The 14,757-nt window shown below is 42.0% G+C and overlaps 1 protein-coding gene across 5 annotated transcripts in view; it reads right to left on the bottom strand.

Moving 5' to 3' along the window:
- Positions 1-3,843, bottom strand: part of LOC103814438 (neurabin-1-like) — a 42,253-nt gene extending 38,410 nt beyond the window's left edge. For 2 of the 5 annotated variants that reach the window (XM_050976637.1, XM_050976636.1), the window contains exons 1-2: positions 2,855-2,984; positions 476-2,332 (exon numbers count right to left, since the gene is read on the bottom strand). In XM_050976637.1, the coding sequence (XP_050832594.1) occupies positions 476-2,077 (1,602 nt within the window). In that variant the 5' untranslated portion in view covers positions 2,078-2,332; positions 2,855-2,984. Of the gene's footprint in view, positions 1-475; positions 2,333-2,854; positions 2,991-3,107; positions 3,217-3,728 lie in introns of those variants that run through there. The other 3 variants (XM_030240196.2, XM_030240178.2, XM_030240173.2) reach the window with 3 other exon arrangements.
- Positions 3,844-14,757: the final 10,914 nt, after the last annotated feature.

The raw sequence follows: 14,757 nt of genomic DNA on the forward strand, positions 1-14,757 counted from the left end.
GATATTTTCTTACAGTTAATTCCATAAACAAGCATGAAGCTGAATATGAAAGTTTTCTGGGGGGAGGTTGTTTGGATTTTTTTTAAACTTTTGTGCCAAAAGGAAAACTGAAAATAATCATTACAAATTCAATGCCTCAATCAAAAAAAAAAAATTAAGTATTAAAGGTCAAGGTGTTTGTACCTGCTCCTAAAAGATATCTGCTCCTGATAAAGTCCAGCAAGTAAAATCTCATGCGCTTCACCACCCCATGTTAGGAAACAGCTGTATTTAAGAAATCACTTATGAATAAATACAATATTTTCTGAAGTGGTAATTTCTCTCATACTTAGCGTTGAAAAAAAGCTATGAACTTACAATTCTTAAATGCTTTTTAGAACTTTTAAAAAAACACAAAACCCACAAAATTTATTTCCTGAGTATTTTTGACTGCAAAACAATTTAAAAAGAAAAAAGAAAACTCAAATGTACTTACTTTGATAGGAGCTGTTGAGAACTTGACTTTTCTGTCTGGCGCTGGATCTTCCTCTTCAGAAAGTCCAGGAAACTCCTCATATTCGCTGTCATACATATAGTCCTCCTCTACCTCCAAAATTTCTTTGCCTTCAGGCTCTTGGTTTTCTGGCTCTGTGTCCCTGTCATCATCAAAACCTGCATTCTCTATTCCAAAATCACTGAAGTCCTCACTTTGCTTTTCTAACGCTTGCTCCTCTTCTTCAGTATTCTCTTCCTGCTCTAGAACATCCTGTACTTGTGGAATTGCACCATCTCTTACAGACATCCCATCTCTTTCTTCTTCCCAACTGGTCTTGCTGCCATTCGTAAACTCTTCTACCACTTCCAAGGCATAGTCACTTCTCTCCCCTTCCTGTACATCACATACGAGCTTCTGATTCTCTTGACCAACATGATCTTCCTCCAAACCTTTTTTTTCATGCCCTGAGGTTTCATCTTGTGCAACCAGCTCTGTGCAAGTCACTTCTGTGGGAGAAACCCAGGAGCAAACACTATCTGATATCTGCTGAGCCTCCTGAGCAGGCATACTGCCCATATTCCCCGGGCTTCTCTCAAGTACCAGTTGCCCTTTTTTGTCTTTACCCAGTGCCTTGCTCGGCTCATCTCTGCAGATCTCAGGCACTTTGGAGAATGCACCTTTCTCCAGACATTCATCAGCAACAGCAGACGAATTCAAAGTCTGCTGGCCTCTCAAAGGGTCCTGATTTGGATAACTATAATTTTTGGAAGTTTCTTTGGATTCTTCAGTATCACTGTCACCTAGAAAGCTTTCCAGCCTCCTAGAAATGGGCCCTGCATTCAGAAAGGAAGATTTGGAACCACTATTAGCATGTTGCTGCTTCATCTCCTCATTACTTTGATTTTCAACTTTCTCTAGTGTAACTGGAGGACTTGCTTCTGTATTAAAACTGAAGTGGTCCACCACACTGCTGCAATCAGAAGCTGAACCATGCCTCCTCTTATCTTCACTTCTTTCACATTTGCTGGGGGAGTATCTGTCCACTGAGCTCCGCTGTTTTATATTTCTCTCAAAGAGCTTCCTGGTCTCTGAAAATTTTTCTGCCAAGGCTACTTTGTCCAAGTCTGCCTCATCGCTGCTACGGATGACTTTGTCAGCAGCAGAAGACACGGACAATGAATCCACAGGACTGCCACTGGGGCTGGTACTTGTATTAAGAAGATTGTTTTTTTGGACAATGAGAAAAGACGGACTACCTGGAGAAGAGCCATACTCCGCTGCTGTGGCCCGGCCGATCAGTTTAGTCTCAGCAGGTGAATTGCTTTCACAAGAGGAAGAGCTTCCCATTTGCAGAAACATATTTTTGATCTTGTGTACTCTGTTGCCGTAAGTGGCAGCTCTGCCTCGACTGTGTGGGTCACTTCCCCCTCCATTGGAAGAGCTGCTCAGCTTCTGATGCAAGCCTGTTTTGTTAGAAGCGTTGTCAGGATTGTTTACACCATCAAAAGAACATTTGATAGCATGGAAATCAGATTTGTAAGCATTTCGGTGTGGAGAAGCACTTCTCAAAGTCCTCTCCCCCTTGCCTTCGGTTTTCATCATTGTTGAAGAGAAAGCTCCCTCCGCTCCTTAAGAAGAATGGGAAAAACGATTCCCTAGCACAAAGCCTCCACTCTCCAACACCAGGCAGTGTATATCCCACGGAAGATCCCAAAAGCAGCCTTTCACTCAGTCAGCCTCCCTGCTCGCATTGAAATGGAACGCAGGGGACGCTACGTGGAGAGAAAGAAATCAAAGCGCGTGAATGGCCACATCGGGAGTTATCCCCAGCGCGGATCGCGGTATCCGGAAAGCCATCTGCAGAGAGACAGAGAGTTTCCATTAACTCGGGGCCTCGCCGGCGTGTGACACGAATCCGAAACTCGGGGTGGGAATCGCAGCCCAAGACCTCTCTGCGGGAAAAAGCCCATTGTGTCGGACGGGACGCGCGGACCCAGCTGTTCCCTGGGCACCGACCTGACGGCTCTGGCGGGGGATGCGGCGGCTGGCGGCCCCCCCCGCAACCTCCGGCTGCCGCCCCTCCGCTAAGGGCCGTCCCGGGCTGGGCCAGGCCAGGCCGGGTCGGGCGGCGGCGGGGGAGGGCAGCGCCAGCCCTTCCTGCCGCCCGGGGGAGGCCGGGCCCGGGCCGGACCGCGCACGCACCGCGGCGGGGCAGGATGGAGGGGCCCGGGCTCCCCGCGCCGCCCGGAACGGGGGAAGCCACAAGTTTCGACCCCAAGTTGGGGCTTCCCCGTGGTGGCGCTTCTGCGCCGCAGGGCCTGCGGGGCGCCCGGCGGAGCCGCCCCGGTACCTCGCCCCAAACTTTCCGAGCCAGCCTACCTGGGGGCGGGGGTCCTGCCGCCTCCTTCCCCTCAGCGTTCCCAGCCGCCCAGTGGCCGCACTCACCACGCCATCATTATCCGCCGCCACTGCCGCCCGCCTTTCCTCTCTCTCTCTCGCTCCCTCCCACCCCCCCGCCCTGCTGCTGCCGCCGCCGCCGCCGCCGCCCCGCGCTCCTCACTCCACCTTCCTCCCGCCCCCGCGGCGCACTCAGAACCGCCGCCTGCCCGCCCGCGCCGCTCCCCGGCCTCACGCTGCTCCGCGCCCTCCTCCGCGCTGTGTCTCGGGCCCGCCCGCGCGCGCTCCCTGCCTCGCTCGCACACAAAGAGAGGGAGCGGCGGGCGCGCCCCTGCTCCTCTCCCAGCGCCACGGAAGAGACGGGCTGGGGGCGGCGGGCGCGACCGGCCCGAGGGAAGCGCCTCCCGCGCCGGGATATACCACGCCATGGAGGGATACGCGTTTCGGGTGATACCATGTCGGCGAGGCGAGCCGGCGCGGGACAGCGTCGGTGGGTGCGGAGCGCTCTCCGGTGCCTCCGCCGGGGGAGCTGGAGCCGGCGGGGCGAGGGACGCTGGAGAGACGCGAGCGCCAGGCTGCTGTGATGCTGCGCGCTACTTTCAAAGCCCGGGCGGCCAGCGCGGCGCGGAGAGCGCCAGCCCCGGCTTCGGCGCAAAGCAGCGAGGTTCCCGGGAGGGAAAAGTGGCGACAGCTGCCGCGACCGAGGCTCGGACAGCTGAAGTAACAACAGCGCCAAACATTTCTTTTTCTCTCTCTTCTTTTCAAAAATCAAGTTGGTATTAGCCGCTCCCGAGCAGGTAGGTATCAGAGCACAGGAGGATCCACAGCCGAAGCGCCACCCGGTCCCCCCGCGCACCTGCTGTCCGCGCCCCGGCGTGCGGACCCGCGGCGCCCTGCGCGCTCCTGGATACCCTGACAGTCCGCGCAGGAACGGGGCTGAGCCCGCTGCGTTCCCTCGCACGCTCCCCGGGCGGGAAGTCACTGCAGCTCCCCAAGACTGGGAAAATCTTGCTCGTCATTGGTAGCCCCAGGCAGTAGTAACCGCAGTTTAGAAAGCACTTCTTAAAGTCCTCCGTACGTTCAGTTCTCTCGTTTGTTAGTCCAAATAAAAGCATTGGCTTCAACGTATTTATCAGTCAAAGACAGGATTTAGACGACTGTTTATTTTCGATTGCAGTTCCTTCCATATGTATAAAGCTCACACAAAATTATTTGAAGAGCACAGAAGAGTACTGGTAGTTACCAATTACCTGGCAACTGTTGTTGGCACCTGGCAGCAAATTGTGTAACAGTTATTTAGAAGTCTAAATACTTAGCTCCTTGGAAAAAAAAAAAAAAAAGCTGCACTAGTCTATTACTCAAGTCTATGATGAAATGTATACATTCTCCCAGACATCACAATTGACTCTGGCTTAACTTGGAGTCACAAGCTTGATTTAACATCAATGTTATGATATTTCACATCTTGATCTAAAATCTATGATACAGTTTCAAATCAGCCTTAATCATGATGTTACAATAAAATAAAATCTTATTCTTGATATAACAGTCTTTCTAAAACAGAGACAACATTGTTCAGACCTTCTTCTGTCTTTTCAAACATTGCAGGGGCAGTGGAATTTCACCAAGGTCTGCCATTAGAAGTTTTACATACGCTTGGTAACACCATTTTGAGTAAAATTTTAATGCAGTTTCACTGTAAGAGCAACAAATGTTTTGTATTTTGAATATGTAGGCATTATCAAGAACATGTAGAGGTGATCTCCTGCGTGCTACGGAGGTGGTCCTTCATATACCATTTGTAGGTTGGGCTGAAATTGCAAGGCTTAACCACCATCTTTCAATAAACAGTCTACAAGAAGCTACTAAGCAAATGTTTTTTTTCACAAACCAAAGGTATGTGCAAGGTTGCTCAGCAGTTTAAGCACTGTGGGCAGAGAACATTCTGCATTCTGATCAGGGAACCTGGCAGTATATAGGAAACTGTTCAAAGAAAAAACAGCAAGAGTTCAGGAGCGGCATAAAAACCAAGCCCAAAGCAGCTCTTAAGCCACACTCAGGAAAGCTTGTGGCCTTTGAACTGGGTGCTGGCTTAAAGAGGCTGGAGCAGGAAGATACTCTTGTGTTTTGAACTCTCCCATAAATGAGAAAGCAGGAACTGTAATTAGAGATCCTGAAAACAGATTTAATTGCATCAAAGGACTCCTATTTCTTAATGATATCCCATCCTAAATAAGAAAACATACAGGTTATTTTGCCTAGCTGTTCTGCTTAGGAAGGACAATATTTATCTAGATCAGTTTTCTGGGTTTTCTATTGAGAAAGACTGAACTGCATTCAGGATGAGTGCTATGTGAACGTGAAAGAAAGAATAGATTTCTTTACTGAAACAATTACCAAAAAAAAGGGAAGGATTCAAGATAAAGACCTCTGGATTTTGAGCAATAAGTCTGGGAAGGTGACGTAGTTTATGATTTCATCATACTGAATAACTGCAATAAAACCTGGGAAGAGTATCTTACACATTCAGTCTGTGGTGCTTTCCTTGAAAGATGATGAAATAATGGTGAGTAAGCAAATGGTTTGCACTGAGAAAGAAGCATCTACATTTTGTTACCTAAGCGTAGGAAAAAAAGGAGTTTCAAGACCTTGGCAGCACAAAGTCGTCTTGGGGGAAAAAGTGTTGCTGTATATAAAGTTGTGAATCTAATGAAGACAGATAAAGAGGAAAAAAAAATTCAAGAAAAAAAAATTCAATTGAGGTCACTTTTGTAAACCCAGTTCTTAAAATCATCACTGAGGTACGTTTATTTCAGATGTACAAAAGGAATCTGTTTCAGTGATCATCACAGAGTGTTTAAGCATCTTCTGAATAAAGTACTCTTGTCTACTGTGACTACTCTTGTCTTGGTTTAACTTTTAAAATCCCCCTTTTATTGTACATGCATGGCTGTGCTTATGGTTTGGGGGCAATGTTAACAGAGAAACAGCAGACACTCCCTATGAGTGTATCAAAAGAGTGTCTAAACCAGAACTGCCAATGAAAAGACTCTCAGGAGGTCTAAATGAGGGAGATGTTCTGCTGTTGGTATGAAATTATCTCATAAGAAAGCTCCAATAAATGTGTAAGTACATGAGACTAGAGAAACTGTTATTTCTTAAATGGTTTATATGCTTTTGGCTTGTAAGAACAGCCATTCCTTTATACTTTTATACATAATGTAGCTAAATGTAGCTAAAATGAGCCACATGTATTGTGGTCTGGACTAGTATTTATTGACACTGGTGGATTCAATTGCTGCTGGTTATTTAAGGTGAGCACTAGAACCCACTAAGCATATGTTCCATGCCAAACAAGTTTGAAACCGGTCTCATCAACCATTAGCATACTCTCAACAACACAGAAAAATTTTGCTATTAAATCCTTTTAGAAACTAAAAGACTTGAGCCAGCAATGCTTTGGATGGGGACTGGCTGGTGAAGCTCTCTCTCTTCTCTGTTGCTTTACTGTTTCCTGCCCTGACTGGGCAGGACACAGCAGAGAAGGAATAAGTGCCTCCCAGGGCAAGAAGGGCTCAACAGCTGCTGTTAACAGTTAAACAGTCTTAAAGCTGCTGATCAGCTGAGCTGAAAGTGCCAGTGTGAGACAAACCCAGGTGTGCAGCATTCATTGCAAAATTTAATTCTCTGAACTTTTTAAAAGTTATCTGCTTTATCAAAATTTTAGCTTTATTATGTAATTTGAAATAACAGTCTCACTACATTTGTATTTGATCTGTTTAATGTGAGTTACATCAGCAGTTTTAAGTAGAACAAGTTAGTGATTTTTTTATATTTTTGCCAAAAGTCAGGGATAGAAGGAATAATTAGGCACTCAGAGTTCCACAACTATTTCTGTAGATTTTTAAAGTTGTATTTTAAGAAAATATTTTCTATCATTTAGGAGCAATTAAAATGTTCTGGAAGTATTTCAGTCATATTCAGTATCATTTGAACAGCAATTTTGAGTTTGAAATAGAGCACCTTTTGAAGTCTGGCAGGTAATTTTGTGATTTCAATTATTAGAATTAAGAAAGCAAGCTGTAATTGTAAAAGACTACATATGTTAAATAAAAAACTAAAATAATTTGGAAGCATTTAACATTCATGGCACTTGTTCACTAAAATAAAGTAGAACTAAAACCAAATTGTATTTAATGGTCAATAGCATTTGACCAATGAAGAAGGAGCAAAAAGTTTCAGAGCAGATGAAGAGAGACGAGTCATTTGGTAAAGGCAATGCAGACAGATATGGAACAAAAATCTGCAGGAAAAAAGCTCAACGTCTAAATATGGTGAACTCCATTAAAGACATTTCCCAAGCTTAAGGGCTGGACCAGCTAGGCTGTCATACAGTGCCACACAAAAAAGGATGCAGAGATACCCTAGAAGAAAGTGACAAACAAAAACCAGAGCACCACTATGGTAAGAGTTACAGTGTGTGATGGTAAACTTGGGCAGATTTCAGAATGGGATTCTCCTTGCATTTTGTGTACAGCATTACAATTGTGCAGCAGGATCCTAAAGACTACAAGTGTTGTGGGTGAAGAAATGCTCTAAAAATCAGCTAATTAAATTTGACTCGGGTTCATTCAACTTGTGCTGGCTAATGTGGCAACTACTGCATGCCAGCAGTGCCATGAAGAAAGCCTGAGACATCCTTGTGTTGCTCTTCACTATTGTGCATGATGACATACATGTTTAATATTTATTTTCATTTCTCAAATTGAAGGCACTGTGGTTTGGGTGAGTTAGTGCCTCCTCCATGTTTTGATTCTCTTTCCTCAAACTGCTCCCCAGCACCTTCAAGAAGCAACAGGTAAAATAAATACAGTGGTCAAGTTGAAAAAACTAACAGCTCATCCTGTAGCTTTATTTTTGTTTTCTCCTGCTATTGTGACCCCTGAGACTCTCCCATTCTCCCATTCTGTGGTCATCTGAGCCAAGTTATATAGAAAAAACCCTTTGGATAGAGCTGTGCTTACTGGTGGATGCTTTATTTTATAGACCAACTATCTAATACATATTCTATAACTAGCACTCTGATCTAGGAAAAAAATCACTATCATTGCAAACCTTAGTAAGATTTATTTTTAGTGCAAGTAACTATCACAGTGGGCAGTGTTATTAACAAGATATCAGGACTCAAGTCATCAGCTTGCCTGGTTCTCTCTCATTGGAGTAGTATATATGTCACAGTAAACTTTAAACATGGGATATGAAATGGAATTTTAGGAACAGCTCCAGCAGACAAGGGCTGCCCTCTCTCATTCCCCAACATACCTGTCATGTACAGCTCCAGGGAGGGGCCATTCTGGTGAATTATATATCAGTGTCTACCTTGCTGGATTAAATTTAATACATCAGTATTTTCTCTGCTGCTTGTTCACTCTCTCATAGGTCCTCTCTGTAGAAAGGTGAATTTAATAATGAGTTCTGTTACATCCTCCTACAGCCCACCCAAGATGCTGTTCCCCAGAAATGTTCTGAATTAATACCCTGACCACATCTTCTGGCCACAGAACCACGAATGTTAAAAGAAGGTTGGTGGAACATCCCTGGGACCTGCATTGAGCACAGCTGGCCTGCCAGCACATGTTACTAATGGTCTTTGCAAACTGAAGAAAACTCCCTATGTTACAGCTCCAAGACATGTTGAAGATAAACATAGATGAATTTCTTAAGTCTCAAGAATCTCCTGAGCCTCAAAGAAAAGTATTGGCAGTTGAATTTCAAAGTTGCATTTAAAAAAAAGGCAGTTGTTTATTGCCAGGAAGGCTGAACAGAATGAGTTTCCTCCCCTTTCAAGCCCCATTCCTGAAGTGTCCAAACCATCAGGCTCATTTGCTACATTGTCAAATTCATGAGTGAAAAAGAAAAAGGGAGGAAAGAAATGAGCACACTGTAGAATTGTCTGAAATGGTGGTTCAAGACCATGCTGGGTTTCTCAAGCACGAAAAACAGACGTCAGCCTGACAAGGAGGCAGGAGTCTCAATAACAGCACCCCACTGAAAGCTGGTGGAAAACAAAACTTTGTGAGTGCATTTTTCAGCTTCATAACTGCAGTACTGTTGGCATAGCTTTTGCAAGATTTACAAGATTTTAAGAAATAAAGTTTGTGGTTATTGTTGATTTAACTGATTTCCAGTGCAAGAAACATGCTGTTGTACATTCTCTGTTTGCATCTGAGTGTCTCCTGCTCTGCAAAGACTTGTGAAAATGGGCCAACTGGTTCAACCAGATTTGACACAGGCTGAGAGTTTTCAACAAAAGTTACACTCCTAGAGGCTTCTTAAAAATAGGGAGCTGGAGGGAGAGAGGAGAAAGAAAGACTTTGCAAGATCAGTCAAAGGAAAGGCTACAGCAAGAGATCACCCCTCATAAGCCTCCAGATAATCCTGTATAAGCCACACAGGACTGAAACCTGATGAATATATTAGTCACAAGAAAAGCCTTATGTTGAAGCTGTATCTTTCTTAAAGCCAAAGTCAGTCAGCCAAGAGACACACTTTGGGAGGTTCACTGGCTACTTTAATACTAGAGTTCACAGCACAATTTTTTAGTCTGATAACACCAGCTTCTGTCTGACCAAGCAGTTCTATACAAACCCCCAAGTGCTTGTTATGCCTTTCTATGTATGCATAACATACCTAAAGTATTTTTCAGATAAGAGATGACCTTAAATCCTTTGAAACTAAGTCCAAATAAGGTATCTTGTTTGCAATATTCAGATTTTCTAGTATTTCTTAAATCATAGCTATATATAAGCAAAGAGAAGTATACAGAGCCTAGAGTTTCGACTGCCACCTAAAACTAAACCAATGCAGTTTAAAAGCAAATCAGAAGCATTCTAACTCTGTAGCTTTCATATTGAAGTATTAGTTATATTAGAAAAAGCAAAAAGGAGAAGCATGATCTTACACATAGCTGAGCTTTTTCCTTCAATTTTTAATATTTTCAAATAAATAAGGCACTACTTTGAAATTCCATCAGTCCAAATATTGCTTGACACCATCTAGATTTAGAATATACATAGAAAAAAAGTAATAAAGCATTAAAAGCTTAAAAAAATTACATGAAACAAACTGAACTTCAAAAATTCACTTATTTTTGTATAGGTAAGTCTGAATGATAATCATATAAAATAAAGTAAGAACAAAAGATGAGATAAAATAGAACACAGAATTTAGATATAAGGCATAAATTACACCACAAAGAGAAAAGACTTTTTAGCCAAATTTAGAGCTTATTTTGATATTTCCAAATCAAAACATTCAGTTTTTATTTTGAAAATAAGTTTCTCATTTAAAAAAATGTTACAGGACAAAATATGCATCATGAGAAACATTTAGACTAAAGAAAACATTTTGCATTAACAGGAACTAATTTTATTTTTCTTTTAAATACAAAAATTTGCATTTCATTTAGACTGAATGTCACCCCTCTCCCCCCTCATTTTTAATTTAGGTTTTGAATTCAATAATACATTGTCCAAATGTACAAAGAAATAGCAAACTTATGACTGAAGTCTTTCCTGCTGTAAGGCCTAAAGCAAAAGTGGGAAAAAGAAACTTGAATTCCCCCAATCCAAGCAAACAAGTGATCTATCAGAAGCAATCAGAATGCTATTCTAAGATGACTAAAAGAATAGAACCTGATGAATAGAAAGCTTTAACTGCATCTGCACTGGAGAAAGACCTGACAACCACCAGCTGAAAAATCTGATCTAATTTGAAAATTGCTATCAGACATTTGCCTTGTCACTTCTAAAACAGTTTTAAAAACATCATTAGCAAGTGATGGGTCATCACTGTTTTGGCAGCTACCACTAAAGGATTCACTTTGACAGAATATTGATGCAATTAGACATATTGAAGATGCATATCAGTACTCCCTGGGAAGATAGACAAAGATTTTATTCCTTTCATTGGTTGGCTGAAGTGTCTTTTTGCACAGGGGTTGGAACCAGACTAGCTGATTTCCTAGGTGTCACAGCTAGAGCCATTCCAGAATTTGGTTTCCTGCAAAGCTTGTTTTGTATTTCTGATTTTTGGAACAGAAGGATGAAGGCTATTCACAGGGACTTTTAATGCAGGAAATACCATTGAGAGATTACTAAACTGAGGGGCTTTTAACTAAACATCCTTATGTGTAGAGGGATACAGTATGGGTAAATGAAGGTGGTATAGAAGGTAATCTTATCCCCCAATGAGTTGCGGCTGGACCAATCACTAAAGATTAGAAGCTGGCCTGATCTTAGCAGGCCACACCTGTAGACAATGAGAACAGTGGTATCAAAGAGTGGATTGGTGGGATCTAGGGTCAGATGGCTGCTGCAAGGACCAGGAACAGACAGTGCTTAGAGGAGCTGCTGGTGAGAAACATGGAGGAGGTAGGAAGCTCTGGTGATGTGAAATCCTTGCACTATAATGACTTTAGAACTTGTGCTATCTAAGACAACACTTTAGGAACAAAGTGTTAAAAAGATCATTCCTATATAATTCTTAATGTTATTCTCAGCAAAAGTTACTGAGGATGTACTAATTTAAGGGACAAAACACTTACTTCTGTGTCTTCATTTAAATAGTAATGTAGTACAACTACTGGTCAGAAGTCTACTTATTGATTTCAAAAGATTCTGTGTCTGCCCTTAGTACCTCCTTACACCGTGAGTCTTAATATCTTCAGAAAGACTTTAAACAAGAAGAATGCCTTTGTCAATTAATCTGAAGTGCACTGGGATAATTATACAGTTGTGTTCCCTCTGAAATTAACGTGCTTTTGATGAGGTTCATGAGCAGAGTCCTTAAAAGCCACTCCACATACTCATTTGGTGTATCTTTGCCTACAAGCCAGTACTAAGGCAGAGGTTTACCATGACTGTGATACCATCTAAAATGTTGAGCTGGCAAGTCTATAGCCTTCCACCAGAGACAGCAGGCCTCAAATGTCACAGCATGGGAAGCAAAACTGGGTAATTCTCAAGTACAGCTATGCTGAATCATAGGAAATGAAAGAGCTTCACTTTCAGTATAGATTTTCTCTACGTTGAGGTTTAAACCTCTAACAGCAGAGTTAAAGGCTGAGCCTGGAAAGCTGTACTTTATTATGGTCACAACAACTGCAGTTTAGGTTACAAAAAAGCTGATTACCACAACTGGATTTAAACATGAAAATAAAACCACAGAGCTTCTCACATGGATGTCTTATGGGATGAGTAGATGAGTACAGAAAAACATCACAAGATGTAACAGGAAGGACAGTAGAATCAACAGAGTATTTGCCTTAAGGCAGAATTTAGCTCAGATATATTTACTGTCCCCATAGCTCTAGGTGGAGATCATAGCCCTGTGGTAAAGTGTGCTGGTAGTGTAAATTATGCTGTTTGTAATCCTTCCAAAGACTGCTGTCCTAATGAGACTTTGGAAGACTTAGGTCTAAGGAGACTTAGACTGTCAGCAAAAACCCGAGTCCTTGTGTGTGTGTATGTGTCCTATTTGCAGTCGCACAATAACCTAGCATGCCTTTGGAAGATCTGTTTTGGAAGCATGGATGTGCACTGGATGATTTTGGCTGCAGACCTTTCCACAAAGTCATTTCTCCAGTGCTTGGGTTGACATTCCAAGCTACTGAGCATTTTTAAGTAGCTGCCCATTTTTTAACATCAGTAATAGAAAATATTTCTTGCACCTAGCTCCTATGTTTCTTCCCAAAATTATTTCTGAGATGCAGACCAGGCAACATTCAGCTCTGCAGTAACAAATGCTCACTAGCTTGTCTAATTGTCTTGTACTGTTATTTTTCAGCATTGTCTTCTTTCCCCAGTATAGGCTAAAGTAGGAATTTCAAACTTGACCTGAGTCATATCTGTGTTGTTTCACTCTTGTTGATTTCACAGCTTTTTCTCTGCTTTGAAAGCTTCACACACATGGTGTAATTGCCCAGATTTTCTGAGAAAATACTAGAACCAGTTCCATAAACATAGCAAACCCCTTGGAAATTATTCCAGAAATAGAATCTTTCAGGTATGTATGAAAAAGCATGTGATGTGGAAAAGAAGTTGAGTTGAAATAAATGGCAATATGCCATGCTCTACTAAGAAGTTGATTTAGTTAACATTCAATTCACATTAGACTTCACAGATGTTCAAAATATGACCAAGTTAACTCTGCTGGAATCAGACTCTGCATATTTGGCCTCACCATGTAGTACTGCTTCTCTATGTGCCACAAACCCTCAGTTCACTTTCACAAACTGAGGCAGAAGTGTTGAGCTGGTTATGCTTGGTGTAGTTTCCTTGACACCCATTTCAGGTGATGGAAATGAGCACAGCTCTGCCATACTCGCAGACACTACTACTGTGAAATTTGACCCTTTCTGGGTATAGGGAAATTTAGAAAAAGTACAGGATAGGAGTACAATAGTACAGTGTTCTCTTTAAACTTGTTTGAGTGCCATTGTGGTTATATTTGAAGATTTTATTAAATGTCACAAGGTGAGAGCTACATAGCTTGTTCATCACTCTCCTTAGCTTATTCCTAGCTAACAAAAGCTTGTAGTGATAAAAAGTTATTGTGCGTGTTCACAAAGTTTCTTTTGTGCTTAAATACATACACATAAAAAAAAGAGGAATTCTTTTTACCATCTTCTCTTTAAGACACTGTGACTTGAAGCTCCTTCAAATTAGTACAAAAACACATATTCATCCATTTGTCAAGATGAAGTTCATATGAAAAAACCTGTAAATGGCCTTTTCTACGTTTTCTTAAATATTATAATTTTGTCCCAATATCAAACCCTAAAGAATGCCAGTACTCACTGACTCCACTGGGACACCAAGCCACTGACCACAACTGTTTGAGTGTGACCATCCACCCAATTCCTCATCCACTGAGTACTCCATCTCTCAAACCTACACCTCTGCAGTTTAGAGACAAGGATGCTGTGCAGGACAGTGTCAAGTGCTTTTTGAGAGGTTGATGATGTCAGTCTTTCTTACCTCATCCACCACTGCTGTAAATCCATCATAGAAGGTCACCAAGTTACTCGGTCATTGCCTTTAGTGAAGCTTCCCTATTTTCCATGTGCTTTTCATGTATTTTCTCAGGGGTGGAAATATACATTGACCTCTTCACCCTGTCCCTGAATTTTTTTTCCTGCTTTTTTTAAAGCAGGTTTTGCATTTGAGTTCAGTAGTGCTGCACATCAGCAGATACAGCCTCATTTAAAGATCTAAAAATTTCCAGACTGTAGTAAGTAATCTGTTCATTCCTTTTCAAACAAATCCTGTTAGTTCACTTCCAAGTACATTCATCCTTTTAAACTACAGTAATGTCACTCTGTTGTGAAGGCCAGTATGAACTGATACCATTTTGGGCAGGCTGGGATGTTCAACCAGCAGGAAATTTATGAAATCAAGGGGGAAAAGAAGTTGATTCTGTGCCAGTGCTTGGAATATTAGTTCTGCCAATTGACTGTCATCCACTACTAACAGATGTGCTATAAAAGCAGATGAAATTCATTGTTAGCATATTGCTTGGCAGCCAGAGCCAATTACAGAATGGAGACTTGAACCTTTGTAACACAAGAATTTGCATATGGACATTGTGTACTTACATACAGTGATAAGTATTTTCAAACTGGTCAAAGCAAGGCCTGACCCAACTCACATTATGTTAGTATGCATTAACATAGCTCCTTATTTCACACATTAGACAGAATATTTTCACTATTATATTTTAATCTGATGCTTTATTTTTGCTGATGATATATCTTACTTTTTATAAATGTATTTCAAGATGGAATGCACTTTGATGCCTCACAACAAAAGACCATAATGATTTCC

Source organism: Serinus canaria, chromosome 7 (assembly GCF_022539315.1).
Source record: "Serinus canaria isolate serCan28SL12 chromosome 7, serCan2020, whole genome shotgun sequence".
Taxonomy (NCBI): Eukaryota; Metazoa; Chordata; class Aves; order Passeriformes; family Fringillidae; genus Serinus; species Serinus canaria.